At 52.9% G+C, this 20,936-nt stretch overlaps 1 protein-coding gene across 3 annotated transcripts in view; it reads left to right on the forward strand.

Annotated features, from left to right (window-relative positions):
- The window catches only part of CARS1 (cysteinyl-tRNA synthetase 1), a 47,483-nt gene that overhangs the window by 16,673 nt on the left and 9,874 nt on the right, over window positions 1-20,936 (forward strand). For all 3 annotated transcript variants that reach the window (XR_010841316.1, XM_059070207.2, XM_067037824.1), the window contains exons 7-17: window positions 9,945-10,085; window positions 10,280-10,368; window positions 11,993-12,114; window positions 15,524-15,636; window positions 16,051-16,179; window positions 16,440-16,569; window positions 16,656-16,759; window positions 17,121-17,218; window positions 17,391-17,580; window positions 18,077-18,145; window positions 20,490-20,571. Coding sequence is in view for 2 of the 3 variants with exons in the window: in XM_059070207.2 (XP_058926190.1) it covers window positions 9,945-10,085; window positions 10,280-10,368; window positions 11,993-12,114; window positions 15,524-15,636; window positions 16,051-16,179; window positions 16,440-16,569; window positions 16,656-16,759; window positions 17,121-17,218; window positions 17,391-17,580; window positions 18,077-18,145; window positions 20,490-20,571 (1,267 nt within the window). In the remaining variant the exon portion in view is untranslated. The remainder of the gene's footprint in view (window positions 1-9,944; window positions 10,086-10,279; window positions 10,369-11,992; window positions 12,115-15,523; window positions 15,637-16,050; window positions 16,180-16,439; window positions 16,570-16,655; window positions 16,760-17,120; window positions 17,219-17,390; window positions 17,581-18,076; window positions 18,146-20,489; window positions 20,572-20,936) is intronic.

Raw genomic sequence — 20,936 nt, forward strand, 5'->3', positions numbered from 1 at the left:
TGAGTCCCTGCTTTTAATTCTTTTGTGAGTATACCCCCCAAAGCAGGTTGTACGCCAACTCAACTTTTAATATTCTGAGGCACTGCCGTGCTGTTTTCCATAGAGCACAGGGGTTCCAGTATCTTCACATCCTTGTCAACCCCTGTGCTTTTCTGTTTTCCTGACTTTGCAGGACATTTGGTCCATGCCAAGAGGTCCTTGAAATTTGGTCCCATCCAAAACGTCCATGGTTATACCTGGTCCATGCCAAATGGTTTTAGATAGGACCACACTTCAAAGACTTTTTGGTGTGGACCAAATGTCTTATGGACCAGATATCTTACGTGTAAACGTCTCCTCATACTAACATGCTTCCAGTGTCCTGTTTATTTGCCTATACACCGGCACTTGGTGTTGCAGGATTCATTCCTTTTTATCAATGGAATGTATACTGTAAAGTGGTAATTACTGTGGTTTGAATTTGCATTTCTCCAACCTCTCCTGAGACTGAGTATCTTTTCACATGTTCACTTGCTGGCTGTAATTCTGCACATGCATCTTCTTCCCCGTTTTCCACTGGGCTATTTGTCTTCTTACTGGTTTGTAAGCATCCTTAGGTTTTCCCCAGACACTAATCCTTTCTCATTTAAATGTGTTGCAAGCACCTTCTCCTCATTTGTGGCTCTTCTTTTCACTCCCTTTAATAACAGAGGGTCTTAGTTTTAATGTATTCAACTTTATCAGTTTTCCCTTTTATACTTGGCATTTTTGTGTCTTAAGAAATTTTTCTTGCCCTGAAACGTGAATATATTCCCCAGTATTTTCTTCTGAGGATTTTAAAGTTGTACAGTTCACATTTAAGTCTTTGATCCCCCAGAATTCGTTTTTGTAAGTCGTATGAGTAGAGATCCAGTCCCCTCTCCCCCGCACAGATAGGGGAGGCCCCCCTTTCCTCAGCCCCTTTCTGTCGTGTGTCGTGTCTCAGTTCTGCTCCATAGGTCAGGTTATCCACCCTTTGTGAGTCTCACCGCGTCTGTCACCGATGTCTGGAGAGGTAGGAAGCCTCGCCTTGTTTTTGTTCTCCAGGTTTTTGTTGTTTTTGTTTTGTTTTTTAAGATTTATTTATTTATTTAATTTATTTTTGGCTGCGTCGGGTCTAGTCGCAGAAAGTGGAATCTTTCGTTGCCGCAGGTGGGCTTCTCTAGCTGTGGCATGCTGGTTTTCTCTCTCTAGTTGTGGAGCGCTGGCTCCAGGGTGTGTGGGCTCAGTAGTTGTGGCTCGCAGGCTCAGTTGCCCTGTGGCATGTGGGATCTTACTTCCCTGACCAGGGATTGAACCCACATCCCCTACATTGTAAGGTGGATTCTTTACCGCTGGACCGCCAGGGAAGTCCCTCCAGGTATGTTTTGAATGCTCCTTGCTTGTCGAGTCCCATACAAGACACTGCTGGGGTTTTATTTATTTATTTATTTATTTATTTATTTATGGCTGAGTTTGGTGTTTGTTGCTGTGCGTGGGCTTTCTCTAGTTACGGCGAGAGGGGGCTACTCTTCATCGCGGTGCGCAGGCTTCTCATTGCGGTGGCTTCTCTTGTTGCGGAGCACGGGCCCTAGGCATGCAGGCTTTGTAGTTGTGGCACATGGGCAAAGTAGTCGTGGCTCGCAGGCTCTAGAGCACAGGCTCAGTAGTTGCGGCACACAGGCTTAGTTGCTACACGGCATGTGGGATCTTCCCGGACCGGGGCTCGAACCCGTGTCTCCTGAATTGGCAGGTGGATTCTTAACCACTGCGCCACCGGGGAAGCCCTTAAATATTATATATTGAAGGATCATTTCAGAGCTCCACTTTTGAATGTGTTGATCCTCTCTATTCTCTCTATTTCAAAAAAAATGTTTTAAGAGTTTATTATTTTAGAGCAGTTTCAGGTTCACTGCAAAACAGAGGTTTCCTGTGTACCCCCCACCCCACCCCCATACACACAGAGCCACGCCCACTGTCAGCATCCCCCGCAGAGCGGTATGTTTGTGACAACTGGTGAACCTACACTGACACATTGTCATCACCCACACAACACTTTACATTAGGGTTCTGTCTTGGTGTTGTACATTCTGTGGCTTTGGACAAATGTATAGTGATACGTATCTGCCCTTAGAGTCTTACACACAGTAGTTTCCCTACTCTAAAAATCCTCTGTGCTTCACCTATTCATCCCTCCTTCACCCCAACACCTGGTAACCACTGGTCCTTTTACTGTCTTCATAGTTTTGCCTTTTCTGAATATCACAGAGTTGGAAGCATGCAGTATGTGCCCTGCTCAGATTGGCTTCTTTCACTTAGTAATGTGAATTTAAGGTTCCTCCGTGTCTTTTCATGGCCTGATAGCTCATTTCTCTGTAGCACTGAAGGTTAGTTCATTGTCTGGACGGACCACAGCGTATTTACGCACTCACCCGCTGAAGGGCACCTTGGCTGCTTCAAGTTTTAGCAGTTAGGCATAACGTTTCTGTAAACATCCACGTGCAGGTTTTTGTGTGGACATAAGTTTTCACCTCTTTTGGGTAAATACCAAGGAGCATAACTGCTGGATCATGTGGTGAGAGTAGGTTTAATTCTTGAAGAAACCGCCAAACTGTCCCCCAAAGTGCCTGCACCATTTTCCATTCCCACCAGTGGTGGATAAGAGTTCCTGTTGCTCCAGATCCTCACTAGCCTTTGGTGTTGTCAGTGTTCCAGATTTTGGCCATTGTAATAATGTATGTAGCATCTCGTTGTTTTAATTTACATTTCGATGTGGAGCGTCTCTTGATACTTATTTGCCATCTTTATGTCTTCTTTGGTGAGGTGTCTGTTTGGACCTTTTTAAAATCAGGTTGTTTTCTTATTGTTGAGTTTTGAGAGTTCTTTGTATATTTTGGGTAACAGTCCTTTATCAGATGTGTCTTTTGCAAATATTTTCTTCCGGTATGTGGCTTGTCTTTTCATTCTCTTGACAGTGTCTTTCCCAGAGCAGAAATTTTTAATGGTGATAAAGTCCAGCTTATCGATTCTTTTCTTTCACGGATCATGCATTTGGTATTGCATGGAAGAAGTCATTGCCAAAGCCAAGGTCATCTTTGAAGTGCGTAAGGCCTTGGTCTAGATTCATGGTTTTTGCATGTGATGCCCAGTTGTTAAGCACAGTTTGTTGGAAACTGTTGTTGCTCCTTTGCTCTTTTGTCAAAGAACAGTTGGCTATATTTATATGAGTCTGTTTCTGGGCTCTGTTCTGTTCCATTGCTCTGTTTGTCTGTTCTTTCACCAACACCACACTGTCTTGATTACGGTAGCTTTAAGTAAGTCTTGAAGTCGGGGAGTGTCAGTCCTGCACCTTTGCACCTTTGTTCTTCTCCTTCAATATTGTGTTGGCTATTCTGGGTCTTTTGCCTCCTCTCCATATATACTTTTTTTTTTTGAATATTTATCTATCTATTTATTTATTTGGCTGCACTGGGTCTTGGACGCGGCTTGTATGATCTTTTAGTTGCGGCATGCATTGCGGGATCTAGTTCCCCAGCCACAGATCAAACCCGGGCCCCCTGCGTTGGGAGCGTGGAGTCTTAGCCACTGGACCACCAGGGAAGTCCCTCCATATACACTTTAGAATCAGTTTGTCAATATCCATAAAATAACTCGATAGGATTTTGATTAGGATTGAATCAAATCTACAAATCAAGTTGGAAGGAACTGGCACCTTGACAGTATTAAACCTTCCTATACCCAAACATGAAATGTCTCTGCATTCCTTACATCAGAGTTTTGTAGTTTTCCTCATGTAGATCTTGTACGTATTTTGTAAGACATATATGTGAGTAGTTCATTTCGGATGCTGATGTAAATGGTATTGTGGTTTTAATTTCAAATTCCACTTCTTATTTCCTGGTCTATAGTTTTGTCTTCTTTCCCAGTCAATATACAGACTGTCCCCCACCTCTGACAATTTGACTTAGGATATTTTGGCTTTTATGATGGTGCAAAAGCAGTAAACATTCAGTAGAAACCATACTTTGAATTTTGATCTTCTCCTGGGCTAGTGATATGCAGTCCAGTACTCTCTCCAGATACAGGGCACCAGCAGTGAGCCTCAGATCGCCAGGGTAAACAACTGACACACTTACAATTACTCTGTGCCCAGACAGCCATTTTGTTTTTCACTTTCAGAACAGTATTCAGTACATTACATGAGATATTTCAACACTTAATTATAAAATAGGATTGGTGTTGGATGATTTTTCCCAACTGTAGGCTAATGTATTCTGAGCACATTTAAGGTAGGCTAGGCTAATCTGTGATGTTGGGTAGATTAGGTGTGTTAAATGCATTTTCAGCTTAATGATATTTTCAACTTATGATGGGCTTATAATCCTGTATAATCCTCTTTTTTTGGCCCTTTTCTTGCCTTATTGCATTAGCAAGGACTTCCAGTATGATGTTGGAAAGGACTGATGAGAAGGGGACATTCTTGCATTATGCCTCATCTTAGTGGAAAAGCTTCTGATTTCTCACCATTAAGTCTGATGTTAGCTGTAGGCTTTCTGTAGCTGTTTTTTTTGTTTGTTTAGTAGGTTGAGGAAGTTCCCCTCTATTCATTTGCTGAGAGTTTTTATCATGAATGGGTGTTACATTTTGTCAGATGCTTTTTCTGCATCTATTGGTATGACTTTTGTTTTTTCTGTTTTAGTCTGTTGATGTGATGATTTACATTAATTGATTTTATAAAGTAGAACCAGCCTTACATACTTGTGATAAATTTCACTTGGTTGTGGCATGTAATTCTTTTTATACTTTTGTGGATTCAATGTGGTAATATTTTGTTAAGGATTTTGCATCTGTATTCATGAGAGATATTGATCTGTGGTTTTCTTGGAATGTCTTTGTCTGGTTTAGGTATTAGGGTAATGCTGTCCTCAGAAGGAACTGGGAAGTATTCTCTTTGCTTCTGTCCTCTGAAAGAGACTGTAGAAAATTGGTATAATTTCTTCCTTAAGTGTTGGTGGAATTCAGCAGTGAATCCATCTGGGCCTGGTGCTTTCTATTTTGGAAAGTTATTAATTATTGATTTAATCTCTTTAATAGATACAGGCTTATTCAGATTCTCTGTATCATGTTGTGTGAGTTTTGGCAGATTATGTCTTTCAAAGAATTGGTCCCTTCATCCAGGTTATCAAATTTAGGGGCACAGAGTTGTTTATAATATTCCTTTTTTCTTCTTTTAACTTCCATGGGAGCTGTAGTGATGTCCCCTCTTTCATTTCTGATATTAGTATTTGTGTCCTCTTTTTTTCTTGGTTAGCTTGGCTTATCAATTTTATTGATCTTTTCAAAGAACCAGCATTTGGTTTTGTTGATTTTCTCTATTAATTTCCTGGTTTCTGCTTTAATTCTTTTAAAAAATATTTATTTATTTGTGTGGTTGCACTGGGTCTTAGTTGCGGCAGGAAGGCTCCTTAGTTACAGTTCTAGGACTCCTTGGTTGCAGCTGGCTGGCTCCTTAGTTGCAGCACATGGGCTCCTTAGTTGTGCATGCAAACTTCTGGTTGCAGCACGCACGTGAGATCTAGTTCCCTGACCAGGGATCAAACATGGGCCCCCTGCATTGGGAGCACGCAGAGTCTTAGCCACTGGACCACCAGGGAAGTCCCTCTGCTTTAATTTTTTTATTATATCCTTTCTTCTGCTTACTTTGAATTTTTTAAAAATTGGCAACAAGCTAACTTTATTTATCTTTATTTTTATTATCACTATTTTTTTGGCTGCGTTGGGTCTTCGTTGCTGCGCGTGGGCTTTCTCTAGTTGCAGCGAGTAGGGGCTACTCTTGGCTGTGGTGCGTGGGCTTGTCACTGCGGTGGCTTCTCTTGTTGCGGAGCACGGGCTCTAGGCGCACAGGCTCAGTAGTTGTGGCATGTGGGCCCTAGAGTGCGCGGGCTTAAGTATTTGTGGCACGTGGGCTCAGTGGTTGTGGCTCGCAGGCTCTAGAGTGCAGACTCAGTAGTTGTGGCTCACAGGCTTAGTTGCTCTGCGGCATGTGGGATCTCAGACCAGGGATCGAACCCATATCCCCTGCATTGTCAGGCGGATTCTTAACCACTGCACTACCAGGGAAGTCCCTAACCATTTTTTTTTGAAATTAAAGTATAGTTAATTTATAGTATTGCGTTAGCTTCAGGTATACAGCAAAGTGATTCAGTTTTATATATATATATATATGTATGTACGTATATATCTTTTTCAGATTTTATGGTTCAGTATATATCTGTTTCTATATATATTTTTTTAAATGGGTATTGTGATTGTGACTTTATTAAAATAAGTTTATTGGCTGCATTGGATCTTTGTTGCTGCATGCAGGCTTCCTCTAGTTGCAGCAAGTGGGGGCTACTCTTCGTTGTAGTGCGTGGGCTCTAGGCGCAAGGGCTTCAGTAGTTGTGGTGCGCAGGCTCAATAGTTGTGGCATGCGGGCTTTAGAGCGCAGGCTCAGTAGTTGTGGCACATGGGCTTAGTTGCTCCGCAGCATGTGGGATCTTCCCGGACTAGGGATCGAACCTGGTAGGACTTCCCTGGTGGCACAATGGTTAAGAATGCGTCTGCCAATGCAGGGGACACGGGTTCAAGCCCTGGTCCAGGAAGATCCCACATGCCACAGAGCAACTAAGCCTGTGTGCCACAACTATTGAGCCCGCGTGCCACAACTACTGAAGCCCACGCGCCTAGAGCCCATGCTTCACAGCAAGAGAAGCCACCGCAATGAGAAGCCCACACACTGCAACAAAGAGTAACCCCCACTCACTGCAGCTAGAAAAAGCCTGCACGTAGCAAGAGACCCAAAGCAGCCAAAAATAAATCAATAAATAAATTTATAATAAATAAATAAAAGGTAAGGCTCACGAATTTTTTTTTTTTTTTTTTTTTTTTTTTTTTTTGTGGTACACGGGCCTCTCACCTTTGTGGCCTCTCCCCTTGCGGAGCACAGGCTCTGGACGCACAGGCCCAGCAGCCATGGCTCATGGGCCCAGCCGTTCCGCGGCATGTGGGATCTTCCCAGACCGGGACACGAACCCGTGTCCCCTGCATCGGCAGGCGGGCTCTCAACCACTGCGCCACCAGGGAAGCCCACGAATTTCTTTTTCGATGCTCTTCTTTTCTTTGTGTAGATCTGAGTTTCTGACCTATGTTATTTTCGTTCTATCTTTTATTTTCTGCATTTTGAGAATGATATGCCAAGGTATAGTATTTTGGGCATTTATCTTGCTTCGAGTTTTCTGCACTTCCTGGATTTGTGGTTTGGTGTCTGACATTAATTGGGGAAATTCGCAGTCATTGTTCCAAGTATGTCTTCTTTTTCTTTCTCTCCTCCTCCAGGTATTCCTGTTGTGCATATGTTACACCTTTTGTAGTTGTCCCACTGTCCCTGGATACTCTGTTCTGTTTTTTTTAAAAAATATATTGTCTTAGAGTTCTTTTTTAAAAAATATTTATTTACTTATTTATTTATGTATTTATTTTGGCTGCGCCAAGTCTTAGTCACGACAAGTGAGATCTCTTCTGGTTTTTTTTGTCAGCCTCTGAGAACAAAGGCTTTTTGGTTTTCAGTTTTGGAGGCTGCTACTGAGATCTCCTCACGCTCAGAGACTCCTTCCTCAGTCATGTCCAGTCAGGCCCATCAGAGACGTTTTTCATTTCCATTTAGGCGCTTTTACCTCTAGCATCTCTATTTGGTCCTATCTTGGGATTTCCGTCTCTCTGCTTACGTTCCCCACCTGGTTTCGCGTGCTGCCTGCTTTGTCCACTAGGGCCCTTAGCATATCCGTCATGGTTGTTTTAAATCCCTGGTCTAATGATCCCAGGATCCCTGCCACACGTCTGGTCCTGATGCTCTCTCTGTCTTTTCAGAAAAGTGGCGTTTCGGCTTTCGGTACGCCTTGTGATTTTTTTTCATGATAGTTAGTACATGATGTACTGGGTGGAAGGAGCTGCTGTCAGTAGTCGTGTGGCGAGGTGTGGGGAGGATGCCCCCTCTGTGGTCCTGTGATGGGTCTCAGTCCTTCAGTGGCGTGTGCCCGTGGACTGTGAACATTACAGGTGTTTCTCAGTTTTTCCTCCCCTCCCCCTTAGATGGGACAGGATGTGTGGAGGGGCCTGGAGGTGGACGTTTTCCTCCCCCAGGTCAGTTAGGGTCTGCTGGAACCCCAGCAGCTTGGGTTCTGGTTAGCTGGTTCCTCCTGAGGGCAGCCTTGTTAAGAACAGACTGCTTTGTCATATTTCAGAGCAGTTCCTTTTCCTCTCCCCCTGCCGGAAGCATGAGGGGATTTTTCTCCAATATTTACTGTGAGTAACCATTAGGGTTCCTAGAGGTAAATCTCACAAATTTGGGAGCCCCAAAGGCTGGGTCGCCCTGGAGTTTTGATCTCGGACCTGTCCATGCCGAGCCTCCAGCGGGTGGTCACTTTCTTTCTTTTTTTTTTTTTTTTTTTTTTTTTCTTCTGTGTGCGGGCCTCACACTGTTGTGGCCTCTCCCGTTGCGGAGCGCAGGCTCCGGACGCGCAGGCTCAGTGGCCATGGCTCACGGGCCCAGCCGCTCCACAGCATGTGGGATCTTCCCAGACCGGGACACGAACCCAAGTCCCCTGCATCGGCAGGCGGACTCTCAACCACTGCGCCACCAGGGAAGCCCGGGTGGTCACTTTCAATTCCGGCCTCCCTGCCCGTCACTGGGTCCCGGGCACTTTCTGCCCCGGTAAGTGGCAGTTACCTGTACCTGCCTGTCTCTCTCCAGTTCTCGGGGTGGCAGTTTGCCCTGGGCCTCTTTCCCTTACAGATCTAAGAGGAGTAGTTGCACAGCCTTTCACTCATTGTCGGGACAGAGTGGCAGCTTAGGAGTTCAGCTCATTTTCTGGTTTAAGCATTTGAGGCCATAAATTTTCCTCTAAGTATCATTTTTGCTACTTCCACATATTTTGACATTATTTGCTTCTGAACGGTTTTTTATTTCCATTTTGATTTCTTGTTTCGAAACCCAAGAATTATCTAGAAGTTTGATTGGAATCTCATTCTTCTGCTTGGTCGTGATCTGTGTTGATCCCGAGGGTGGGGGTGGGCTTTCTGCCCCTCTGCATGGGGCAGGCCCTGCCCCTGGGCACCAGCCTAGTCCTGGGAGGTTTCCCCTGCTGCCCCCCAGCGCAGCAGCACATGAGCGGCTCTGTTCTGTCTGGGAGCTGCCACAGGGGGTGCCATTGCCACCGCTTCCACGCCCAGGTTCCCTGCGCCCTCTCCCTCCACCCTTTGGTCTTTGCCTCCGCCCCTGCCAGTGGACTACAGACTGCCTGCCTGTCTGCACGTCTCTGTCGGCTCCAGTTAATGAGCAGAAACACTGGATTCCTCCAGGGCAGAGCTCCAGGTCCCCCTGGCCTTCGGGACTCAGGCTGCAGCCCTGATGCTGTCACATCGCATCTCAGATGGACGTTTCTGTGTGTGGCGTGAGTGCTGTGGTGACAGGACACAACTCGTACCCGTGCTGCACCATTGTGGTCATAACATGGGGCCTTTGGTCAATGGCATGTGGCCGGCAGGGTGGCGTGGCCTTGGAGACTTCCCACTGGGGCCGTGGCTCCGCCTCCCGTTGTGAACCTCCCCTCAAGCACTCAGGTGTCCAGGCTGTGGGTGACCACACCACGTGCTCTCCCACCCTGCCCCAGGCAGCCCCACTGCACCGCTGGGCCTCCCCAAGCCCACCCTGACCCTCCGGCGACATGGTCAGAGCTCTGAACACTCTGGCCTCTTAACCGCCAGGCCGTCCACGGGAGCACTGTGGTCGCCTGGGTCTGGGTCCGCGTCTGTGCGTCCGAGGCCTTGATTGACACATATTGACTGCACCGGCTGTGAGCCCGTGAAACTTGCACGTGTGTGCGGATATTCTGTTTCTTTTTCTTCAGGTGTTGTTGGAAGAAGCAAAGGATCTGCTTTCTGACTGGCTGGATTCCATGCATGGCAGTGAAGTGAGCGACAATTCTATTTTCTCCAAACTGCCCAAGTTCTGGGAAGCGGAGTTCCACAAAGACATGGAAGCCCTGAACGTAAGTGTCGCCGACTGTCTTGACCTTGCTGTCTTGGGCTGAGGATCCCCCATGACCAAAAGGCCTTGTGGGATCCAGACCATTTCATTTTGCAAGTAAATTCAGTTAAAGATGAGAGTGGGGTCGGGGAGGGTCTTCTGGGTACCAGCAGTGCTGCCGCTGTTCTTGAACCAGGACTTTGTCATCATCCCCAGGTCCTTCCTCCAGATGTCCTAACCCGCGTTAGTGAGTATGTGCCGGAGATCGTGGACTTCGTCCAGAAGATTGTGGACAACGGTTATGGGTGAGCTTGAGGCCCTGCTCAGGGCTGCGCAGCATTCCAGGAAGGTTTTCCAGGGAGAGCGGCTCTCCTCTGGCTCCAGACCAGGAGCAGGAAGCACACGGTTTTGTGCTCAGGGTGTCGCGCCCTGGGGCTCCCGTCACAAAGCACCACGCAGCGGGCAGCTCAAACCACAGAAGTGTCAGCACTCAGATCCAGGGGTCCCTGTGGGCGTGCACACGTGCCGCTCGACCCTGCCTTCGTGTCCCTATGTCTTCTTATAAGGACACTGGTCGTACTGGATTAGGGCCCCACCCTGATGGCCTCAGTTTAACTTGATTCCCTCTGTAAAGACCCTCTTTCCAAATACAGTCAGACTCCAAGGTGCTGGGGGTCTGGACTCCAGCATGTGGATTTGGAGGACACAGCTGGGCTGTAACCGCGCCTTATCGGCAGCTGCTTTCCTCTGTGCCACTTGCTTCTCAGCTTCCCAGTTGCTCTGTAAGAGAGCCCTCTGGGTTTTCCTTGGTAGTGGCGGCCGTTCAAACAACTGTTTAGCTGTACGGAGGCCATGTCTTTGTTCCAGGCAGGAAGGGGAAGCAAGAGGGTGGTGCTGGCTACACCCAGCCTGTCCCCGAAGCCCCCGGCTGATTTGGTCATACAGCTTGGGGCCTAGTCCAGGACCTGGGGCCACCCCCACCCAAGGGGCTGGCCAGCACCTCTGCCCGGGCCCGAAGCCTGCCCTGGGGACCACAGTGAGAGATGCTGTAGGTACCACCTGGCCCCTGGTCCACTGGGAAGCTCCCAGTTAAGGCCACACATCACCAGGTCCCCAAAGCAGCATGCTGTTGCGCGTGAGCACCTCCAGGTCTTTGGAGACGCAGGCCACATGGTGTGGGCACTCAGAGCCTTCCTCGTGTCGGTTCCCAAGGTGGGTGGGCTTTGTCTTTGCCGGGCTGGGATTTGGCCCCAGGTTACCGTACTCACCATCTGCCTGCATGGAACGCTTTTCAGGTCTCTGAGTCAGCATTTTCAGAAACAGGTAGCAAGTGGACGTGTGGACAGGGGCCAGGCGTCTGTGTGCTGATGCCAGGCCCCCGCCCAGGGAAGCTGCCACCCCTCTCACGCGAGGTGAGGCGGGCGGGGGCGTTGGAGCAGCAGGAAGTGCCCAGCACAGGGACTGGGCCGTGGGTTCTCGCGAAGGGACGGCAGCTCCTTGGCACTCCCACCCCAACGTCACACGGTCACCGCGGGGCAACTCCAGACTGCCAAGCTGAGTGACATGGGCAGGGCCACAGCGAGAGGAGACAGGGCATCCTGGCCTGGAGTAATCCCCATGCTTCCAGGAGGCAGAGCCTGGCGGGCCGGGCAGGGGGTGGCGTGTAGACAGAGGCAAGGGCGGCACTCAGGGTGGTGACACCCAGGTGAGGGGCAGGGCAGAGGGACAGGCTGTCAGGGAGTGTGGAGTCCCTGTCCCGGCCCCTCTCAGCCCACACAGCAGCTCTGTTTGAACAGCTTCCTGGCCGCCCTGCAGCGTGGCCGAACCAGGGGAGGCTCGCGGCTGGAGCAGATGCCCCGATGGCCCGTGGGTGTCCAGGCCAGCACGCGAGCGCCTCGTCACACCTTCCCCAATGGCTTTGTTTTCCAGCTATGTTTCAAACGGGTCCGTCTACTTCGACACGGTGAAGTTTGCCAACAGTGAGGGACACTGCTACGGGAAGCTGGTGCCCGAGGCCGTCGGGGATCAGAAAGCCCTGCAGGAGGGGGAAGGTAAACGGACCGGCTCGAAGTCAGAGCCAAGTGGAGCCGCACGATCAGGGTCACCTAGGTTCACGGGGACCGTGGTTTTTCACCTAAAGGGATTTTAGGAGCTTTGTACTAAACCCCTGAAATGTATTATTACTTAAGAAACAGAAGAGTGAGTGGCTGTAGTGCCATCCTGAGAAGCGTACAGACCTCAGGGCCTCGGCCATGGGGTTGGACTTTGCTGATCTCTCGGCACCCAGAGCACCCAAGTGTCAGGTGGGCTGTGCTGGACCCCCAGGTGGGTGTGTGGAGAGGAGTCAGATGGTGCTAAACGAGGGCATGTGCACCCAGGGGGGCAGCGGGGAGCCTGCGGAGGGAAAACCCCAGAGTGCTTTGGTCGAAGGCGTGCAGTACACCCAGAAAGGGAGTAGACACAAGATTGTTTACTTGCCGATGCCACGAGTAGGTTCGGAGGTGGGCACTGGGCGGGGAAGGGCCGTCCCCCATCCCAGGGCAGGAGCGAGCAGCTTACTTGTAAGGCGGCCGTGGGAAAAGGAAGGCAGGAACTTGTGGCCAGAGTCTGAAACCCGGTCCTTATCTAGAAGTCCAGACCGTGGGTGTAGGCAGGGCTGTCCTGCCGTGAGAAGCTCGGGCAGCAGCTCAGAGCGGCTGTGTTCTCAGCGCAGCGAGTGTGACCGTGTATAACGACAGCCCCAGGCCCACCTTGATCCGAACATTTTAAACAGAGACACAGTGCCTTTTCTGGACCAGGTGGGATTCTGCTTGTCTTTCATAAGTGTTTACTTTCACCCCCTCAGTGAATCGGGGTGAGTAGTGCAGGGGCTGCTCTCACGCTGCTGGACACACGCTGTTTATCCACCAGCGTTTCTGGGAGGCACTTTGGCCGTAAAAATGTTAATCTTTTTTTCGTTTTTTTTTTTTTAAACCACAGGTACAGTTTTCACATTTTATCGTCCTTACATTTATTTATTTATTTATTTATTGAGATAAAGTATGTTCTTTTTTTTTCCCTTTGACTGTGTTGGGTCTTCGTTGCTATGCGTGGGCTTTCTCTAGTTGCAGCGAGCGGGGACTATTTTTTGTTGCGGTGTGGTGGCCCCTCTTGTGGAGCACGGGCTCTAGGCACATGGGCTTCAGTAGTTGTGGCATGTGGGCTCACTAGTTGTGGTGCATGGGCTTAGTTGCTCTGTGGCATGTGGGACCTTCCCGGACCAGGGCTTGAACCCGTGTCCCCTGCACTGGCAGGCGGATTCTTAACCACTGCACCACCAGCGAAGTCCCTGTCCTTATTTAAAGTTCACCATTAGGTATACTTAGAGCATAAATATATACCAGCCTTATGTCCCGATTTTCAAAATGTGAAGATAAATGGACAGGTAGCTGTAAAGATGTGATGTATTAGACATTGTAGAAGATATTAAACAATTAGAGGGTCTAGTGGGTGGTAAACTTCTGTCTGTATTTCCTTGCACGGTCAGTGGCCAGGCAGAACTGTGAATTTCTGGGCTGCGGTTGGAGGAGACACCGTCCAGGACTGAACTGAAGTCCTGGGTTGCTGACAGAGTCTCCCCAGACTTCAGGCCTTAGACAGACTCAGGAGCCTTTGTCAGGACACAAAGGCAGCTTCACTGTACAGGTTACAGTGCCGTCAACGTACGACTATACAACGTTCATACATTTTGATCAAGTATCTTCACCTCAAGGGCTCTGTTCTACAGAGATACCAGAACCTAAAACAGGACAACACAGATACATGGAGGAAAGACAGACCGAGTTAGCTTAACAGCGTGCCCATCCGACCCGGCAACGTTTCAGACTCTCGGCTGCTGAGCAGGGCCAGGCATCGGAGGCAGACCACTCAGGTCATGGGGCGCATGGTGGGAGAGCCGTGTCAGGGGAGCAGAAATGACACCAACAGGGAAAGCAGAGGGATCGTGTGGTTTATCTCTTCCCTAAAACATCAGGAGCAAATAGCAGGTATTGCCAGGTAGGGGCATTTGTGTCAAGTGCAGAGTGGGGGAAGGGTGTGTGAGGTGGAGCAGATCCTCTGTTAGAGAATTTCTCAAAGTTAATTTTTAAAGTTAGATACATTCATGAGTAACTCTGTTCATTATAAAGAAAAGTTTAAAACCTCAAGCTACGTTATCTGTCAAGTAACGGGTGGGTCAAAGAGAAGGTCCCGGCACCAGGTCAGATTACGTTTTTGAACAACTGCCGTCGCTGACGCCATGGTTAAAATGCGCACGGTGAGAAAACAGATACAAGACCAGGGTGGCGCTTGTCCTGTTTGTTGGACGTGTCTATATGTCCTTCTTACACGGATTAAAAACCCACAGGCCCACACATCGAGACACCAACATGTTAGTAGCAGTTATCCCTACGTTTCCAACTGTGGCACCTTTTCCTGGTTCTTTGTCGCGTTTTCCAAGCATTCTGCGTTTAGGGCCTGTTTCACCGTCACAGTCTTTGTGTTCAGCGGTGCCTCTGTCTGGACTGTGTCCCTCCCAGAGTGGCCTTTTTCCAGTCGTCCTGCGTTTGCAGCCTGGACAGGAGAATGAGAGTCATTCCTATTCTGGAGTTTTCCAGCAGGCGCCCTGGTAAGGCCCTTTAGGGCCTGAGTGCCGGGCAGAGGCCCCATCACCGAGCAAGCAGCCCTCCCACCTCCCCCCTCGGGGATGCTCCGCCTGCAGGCTGGGCTGACCAGAGGGTGTTCATTTTCAGGCGGCTGATGTGTCCATGGCGCCAGCACGTGGTCCGGGGAGGTCTCCCATGGGGCCGTGGATTCCCCTTCTGGCAGACTTCGTCTGCGTTCACGGGGCTGTGGGGAGGGAGAGGGGAGGATCTTCCGAGGAAACTGAACTTGGCCCGCGGAGCAGTGCTCCGTTTCGCTCTTGGGTTCAGACTGGTCCATAGCCTCCTTCCCGTGACTGCCCTGTATGGACACGGGAGGACCGGCGAGTGTCCTGATTTGCCACCTCCAGGCTGGGGAGGCCACATACAGCAGCCTGGTTGCCCTTATGCCCCCCAGAACCACAGCCAAGAGGCCCGCCGGGTGTTAGTACAAGATCCTGCCTGTGCGAGGCCGGGTCCCCAAGGCAGGCCCATGAGAAAAGCGCCTCACACTCTGGGCCAGGCGCTGTCGTTGTCCTAGACGAGGGGCCGAGGTGGGGCAGCAGCAGAGGTGGGGGGTGCCGGTCCAGGTCCGGGGGGTCGTTGCCCTTGAACGCCGGCCTGTGAGGCTGTGGCTTCTGAGCTTGTGGTTAGGGCTTCATAACTAGACCCTGGGCAACTCCAAAATCTGGTCACAGTCGACTTGAGGGAGTGCTTGACCAAGTTAACAAACAAGTACCTGAATCGTCCCTGGACCGAGACAATTCCATCCACTGAGTACCCGCCTCCCCTGTGTCCGCAGGCGACCTGAGCGTCTCGGCCGAGCGCCTGAGTGAGAAGCGGTCCGCCAGCGACTTCGCCCTCTGGAAGGCCTCCAAGCCCGGGGAGCCATCCTGGCCGTGCCCCTGGGGAAAGGTGAGCACCCAGGATGGGGCGCCCGGGCCTGGGGCCATCACCTTCCTCCCTTCCTGGGACTTGCGTCTTCCCCTCCATGGCTGGGGTGGGGACACTGGACCGCCTTGGAGGCCCCTCTGTCCTGACAGTCTCTGAGCCGGGTTACTAGGGGACGGATCCGCCCTCCGACATCCCCTGTGACAACAGTCCTGGTGGCCCAGAGCTGCGGGAAGGGGTGTCGGGAGCGGGGGGTTCCTCGGCCTTCGCAAAGCTTGTTGTGACCTTTACAGCCTGGGGCCCCATGCGTCTTTTCGTGTGTGGGACTTGACCCTGGTTCCCACAGAGCTCAGGGGTTCTGAGGGTCGTGGACAGGGGGCGAGTCCCGGCCCGTCACAGGGGGCGGCTAGGGCGCTCTCACCACGTTTGGGTCCCTAGGGGCGTCCAGGGTGGCACATCGAGTGCTCGGCCATGGCGGGCACCCTCCTCGGGGCCTCAGTGGACCTCCACGGAGGGGGCTTCGACCTCCGCTTCCCCCACCACGACAACGAGCTGGCGCAGTCGGAGGTAGGGGCCGAGGCCGCCGTCCTGGGCACGGGGTGGGGGCGGCGGCGAGGTGCTCCCCAGCAGAGCCTGGCCTCCACGTCAGAGGCTCTGAGCCGCGCTATTTGGTCCGGCTCGCGTGTGAGCGGCCTGGCCCTTGGCAGCACAGGCCTGGATTCGCACCGGGTGGCGCTCCTGCGTGTCAGGTGCCCAGGAAGCGGCCGGCACCCTCTGTCCGGCCCGCAGCGGCAGCCCTGACCCCCGTTCCCGCCCTGTCCACTCAGGCCTACTTTGAAAACGACTGCTGGGTCAGGTACTTCCTGCACACGGGCCACCTGACCATCGCCGGCTGCAAGATGTCCAAGTCGCTCAAGAACTTCATCACCATTAAAGACGCGCTGAAGAGGCACTCAGGTAAAGAGGCCCGGAGGCTTCTGTTGTCAGAGGCGTGGGGACAGAGCTGCTCGGGAGGGTAAGGAGCCCCACGCCTCTCTCCCCAGCCCGGCAGCTGCGCCTGGCCTTCCTCATGCACTCGTGGAAGGACGCGCTGGACTACTCGGCCAACACCATGGAGTCGGCGCTGCAGTACGAGAAGCTCCTGAACGTGGGTCCCACCTCCCCGAGGCAGCTCTGGTCCAGCACAGTGGGAGGTGGTGCCCGCTCCCTGCGTCCCCCAGAGAGAGCGGGACGTGGCCAAGGCCACTGAGCTCTGGGGGGAGGCCAGCTCCGCACCACTTTCCCGACACACCTCGTGTCATCTGTGGCGCCTTTCATTCAGCCCCACCCGCTGGCTGCACCTCAGGGGCCCCGAAGGCTGAGACTGGAAACCTTTCCCTTCCCTTCCTACACCTGTGTGACATTCAGATCGCACCTTCAGTGGAGGCATGTCGGTAGAACAGCTCTTTCCCAGGTTTCTCTGGGATGGAAGGGTCTGAATGCTCTTAAAAGGAATCTTCACATTTTAGGAGTTTTTCTTAAACGTGAAAGACCTCCTCCGAGCCCCCGTCGAGGTAGCCGGTCAGTTTGAGAAGTGGGAAGACAAGGAAACAGAGCTGAACGAGAGGTGAGGCGGCGCCTTCTCTCTGGGGCCCATGGGCGGTCCCCGCATTACGCCCGCCAGCAGGGAGGCCGGTGGCGCCGTCCCTCCCGTCCGCGCAGAGCCACGCTCAGAATGGGCCACTCTGGGAAGGTCGTCCGTCTGACGCCCTCGCCTTCCTCTTCCACCTCCCGTTCAGCTTTTATGACAAGAAGGCCGCGGTTCACGAGGCGCTCTGTGATAATGTCGACACACGCACCGTCCTGGAGGAGATGCGGGCTCTGGTCGGCCAGTGCAACCTCTACATGGCAGCGCGGAAGGCCGCGAGGAAGAGACCCAACTGCGCCCTGCTGGAGAGCATCGCCCGGTACCTCACGCACATGCTGAAGGTGAGCCCCGCTGCGATGGCGCCAGCGCGGGCCCGCGGGTCACGGGAGCCACGCCGCGCTATCCTCGGGTCCTGCCGCGCCTGTGCCCGAGACAGCAAGCCCCCCTCCCCTGCCCTCGCTCCGAGCAATTTCGCCTCTTTGCCTCAGCTTTTCCCCTCCCGTCTGGAGGTCTGAAAAGCACAAGGGCTTTTTCCCACAAGTGGCCCTAACGCGTTGTTCGCCATGCCCGCCTTGCACTCACAAGTCCTGGGTCCTCTGCAGGGGCCTCCGTGGTCCAGCGGCTCAGGCTGGAAAGGGGCCGGAGGGGCAGCAGGAGCCAGACCTCGTCCTGGGGCAGGTGCGGGGGCACCCAGGCCTAGGTTTCCATCCCTCCCCACCCGGCAAGGCCATTGGCACTTCCACCCGCCCCTCCCGGGTGCAGCGGTGTGTTTCGAGGACAAGTCCCCGCCTGCCGTCTCTCAGGACCTCTTGTCCTGCGTGCTTGTTTCTTCCCTAGATCTTCGGGGCCATAGAAGAGGAAAGCTCCCTGGGTTTCCCCGTCGGAGGACCTGGAACCAGTCTCAATGTGAGTAAAGCACACCTGGGCCCAGAGAAGCTCCCTGCCTGCCGCCCCGCCAATTTGGTGTTCCCTCCTGGGGCGTCTGAGACCAGCACTAGGTCCCAGCCTGCCCTGGGCCCTCCAGCCTGAGCCCCACGTGGCCGAGTCTCAGCCTGGCTGGGGAGTTGGGCACAGTCCACCGCCGTCCTCACCGCCAGCTGTGTTGTCTTTGTGAGCTCGGTCCCAGGAGACCAGGCTGCACGGGGCGGTCGTCGGCCCCCAGGCAGCTGAGCCATGGCCACGGGGCATCACCACGGCCATGGGCATCACTACGGCCGCAGGGCGTCAGGAGTCCCGCGCCCGTGTTTGCCGGCACGCGTGCACCTGTAGGCAGACAACACATGGAACCGTCTGTCCAGAGTGGGTCCGTGCCAGTGAGAAAACTCGCTGGTGGTTGTCGGTGTCTCCTTCGTACTTGGCATCCGGGCAGACACACGGTTTCTTCTGCAGGAGGCCCATCACGTTGGACAGGCACACACTCAGGTTCATCCGAGACACGCTCGCCCTCCTCCCCTGGTCAGGAGCGCTCTTTAAGTATTTGGTTAGAGGCATGTGTAAATGCTTACACGTAACGGGTCAAGTCCAAAGTGAAAAGGCAAAATCCTTTTAGAAGTCCTGTTACCCAGTGAGGGACGGCGTGAGGCGCCCTCTCCTGCGGACGGAGTTTAGGGGTGTTTCCCCAGGAGCCGACTTCCACCCCAGAAAACAGAACACCAGGCCCTGTCCCCGGGTCCCTTGTCCGCCTTGGAAGTGGCTGTTGCTGTGGTACTTGGTGCTTTTTACAGAGGAAACCCACGCGGTTGCTTTGTTTTCTCATATAAGCAATGCTAGACGTGTATTTTCTTTAAGGAGAAACACACACACACTAGAAACACCTCGGTCAAAGGAAGTCTGCCTTTGAGCTTTAAAAAAAATGCGTCCAACGTCGGATGCCTGGTGTTTCTGGCCCCCGAGCCGCCTCCGCACGCCCTTTGAAGTCAGCTGCCTGGAATAAGTGGCCCCGAGAAGCGTGCTGGGTGCCAGCTGGGCTGAAGGACGGGTCCGAGGTTACGCCTTTCAGAGTTCACGGATTTACTTCCCGACCTGCATTGTTTCAGGAGCAGGGCTTGAACCACCTAGTACTGAGCGGTCCACAGCATGTGCTCGGGTAGTGCAGTCAGCTGGGCCGCTGGGGGTGCCGGCCTGAGGCCCTCCTCCAGGCCGACTTCAGGCACGCTGGCCAGCTCCCCGCAGCAAGGCTCCCCTGAGGCCATGTGCATGTGCGGGCGGGTAGGCATGTCCTCAGCCCACACGCAAGATTGGGCCTGAAGTGGCTTAGGCCGCGCTGAGGGCTTGGCGGCCTCACCAGCCTTTGCATTCAGTCGCTGGGATTTTGGTCACTGAGCTGCCGAATGACTAAATTAAGAGTCACGGAGACCTTGCTCAAAAGTCTAGTGGAAAAATATGGTAGATGTAACAAAAAAGGTTTTCCATAAAATTGTTATTTCTCTGGTTTGGATTCTCCCTCTTCGGTTTTCCTTTTCCAGTGGGCTTTGCGTCCAGTGGGCTTTGCATCCCGTGGCCGCCTCCGTGTCACCGCGGGTGGTTCAGTGTTGCGCAGACGTGAGGGTGCGTGTGGACAGCAGACAGTTGATGGTACACAGGCGTGTGTGTGGCCTCAGGTCGGACCCAAGCACGGCCGGGCTCTGTGGTGCTGGCTCCAGTGGAAGGGAGGCCCCAGCCCAGGAGGAACGGCCTCAGTCTCAGAAAACCATCCCTCCTGGGAACGCCCAGTGTCACCTTGGGGGCGGGTTTTTTTTTGGGGGGGGGGGCAGTACGTGGGCCTCTCACCGTTGTGGCCTCTCCCGTTGCGGAGCACAGGCTCCGGACACGCAGGCCCAGCAGCCATGGCTCATGGGCCCAGCTGCTCCACGACATGCGGGATCCTTCCAGATCGGGGCACGAACCCACGTCCCCCACGTTGACAGGCGGACTCTCAACCACTGCGCCACCAGGGAAGCCCAGGGACGGGCTTTTAACAGCCGTGCGTCTGCCTGAGACAAAGGGGCTCCTGTGAGCCACTGGGTGGGGCGACCCACAGGACTCAGTTCGCTGGGGGGACTGTGCTGTCCGCACCGCCACGCGGGGCGCCCCCGTGTCCGTGAGCCAACCGTCGGGGATGGGCACATGCACCCTGGACGCGGGTCACGACGGGGCATCCACCAGCCACCCGTCCCTTGGCAGCCCTGCCCTGCGTGTGTGTACTGGGCTCTGTCCTTCATAAACATGAGGGCAGCTGGTCTCTCAGTGACCCAAAATGTTCTCTCCGCAGCTCGAGCCCACAGTCATGCCGTACCTGCAGGTGTTGTCGGAGTTCCGGGAAGGAGTGCGAAGGGTCGCCCGTGAGCACAGAGGTGAGGCCATCACGCGCTCTGTGGCCTGGGCACACCTGGCCGGTCCTCTGCTGCACGTTGTCCTGGGTGTTGTAGGTGATGGGCAGCATCCCTGGCCTCTGATCACTAGATCCAGGGACCCCCCCACCCCAGTCAAGTCATGGTAGCCACACAGACATCTAGGCGCCAAGTGTCCCTACAGGCAGGGCAGCTGGGCGGAGCCTGGGGACACTGTGAGGGGCCAGCGTTTCCTCACCTCTTTTGTTTGTGAGGACTCGGATCTGCTCTCTGGGGCATCCGCAGGGTGAGGGCTGGAGGTGTTCGTGTCCTTGTCCCTGCCCCGCAGAGGCTCCATGGTGACTGCACAGCCTCTGCTGGGGACAGTT

The sequence above is a fragment of the Kogia breviceps genome, chromosome 7, assembly GCF_026419965.1.
Source record: "Kogia breviceps isolate mKogBre1 chromosome 7, mKogBre1 haplotype 1, whole genome shotgun sequence".
Lineage (NCBI taxonomy): Eukaryota > Metazoa > Chordata > Mammalia > Artiodactyla > Physeteridae > Kogia > Kogia breviceps.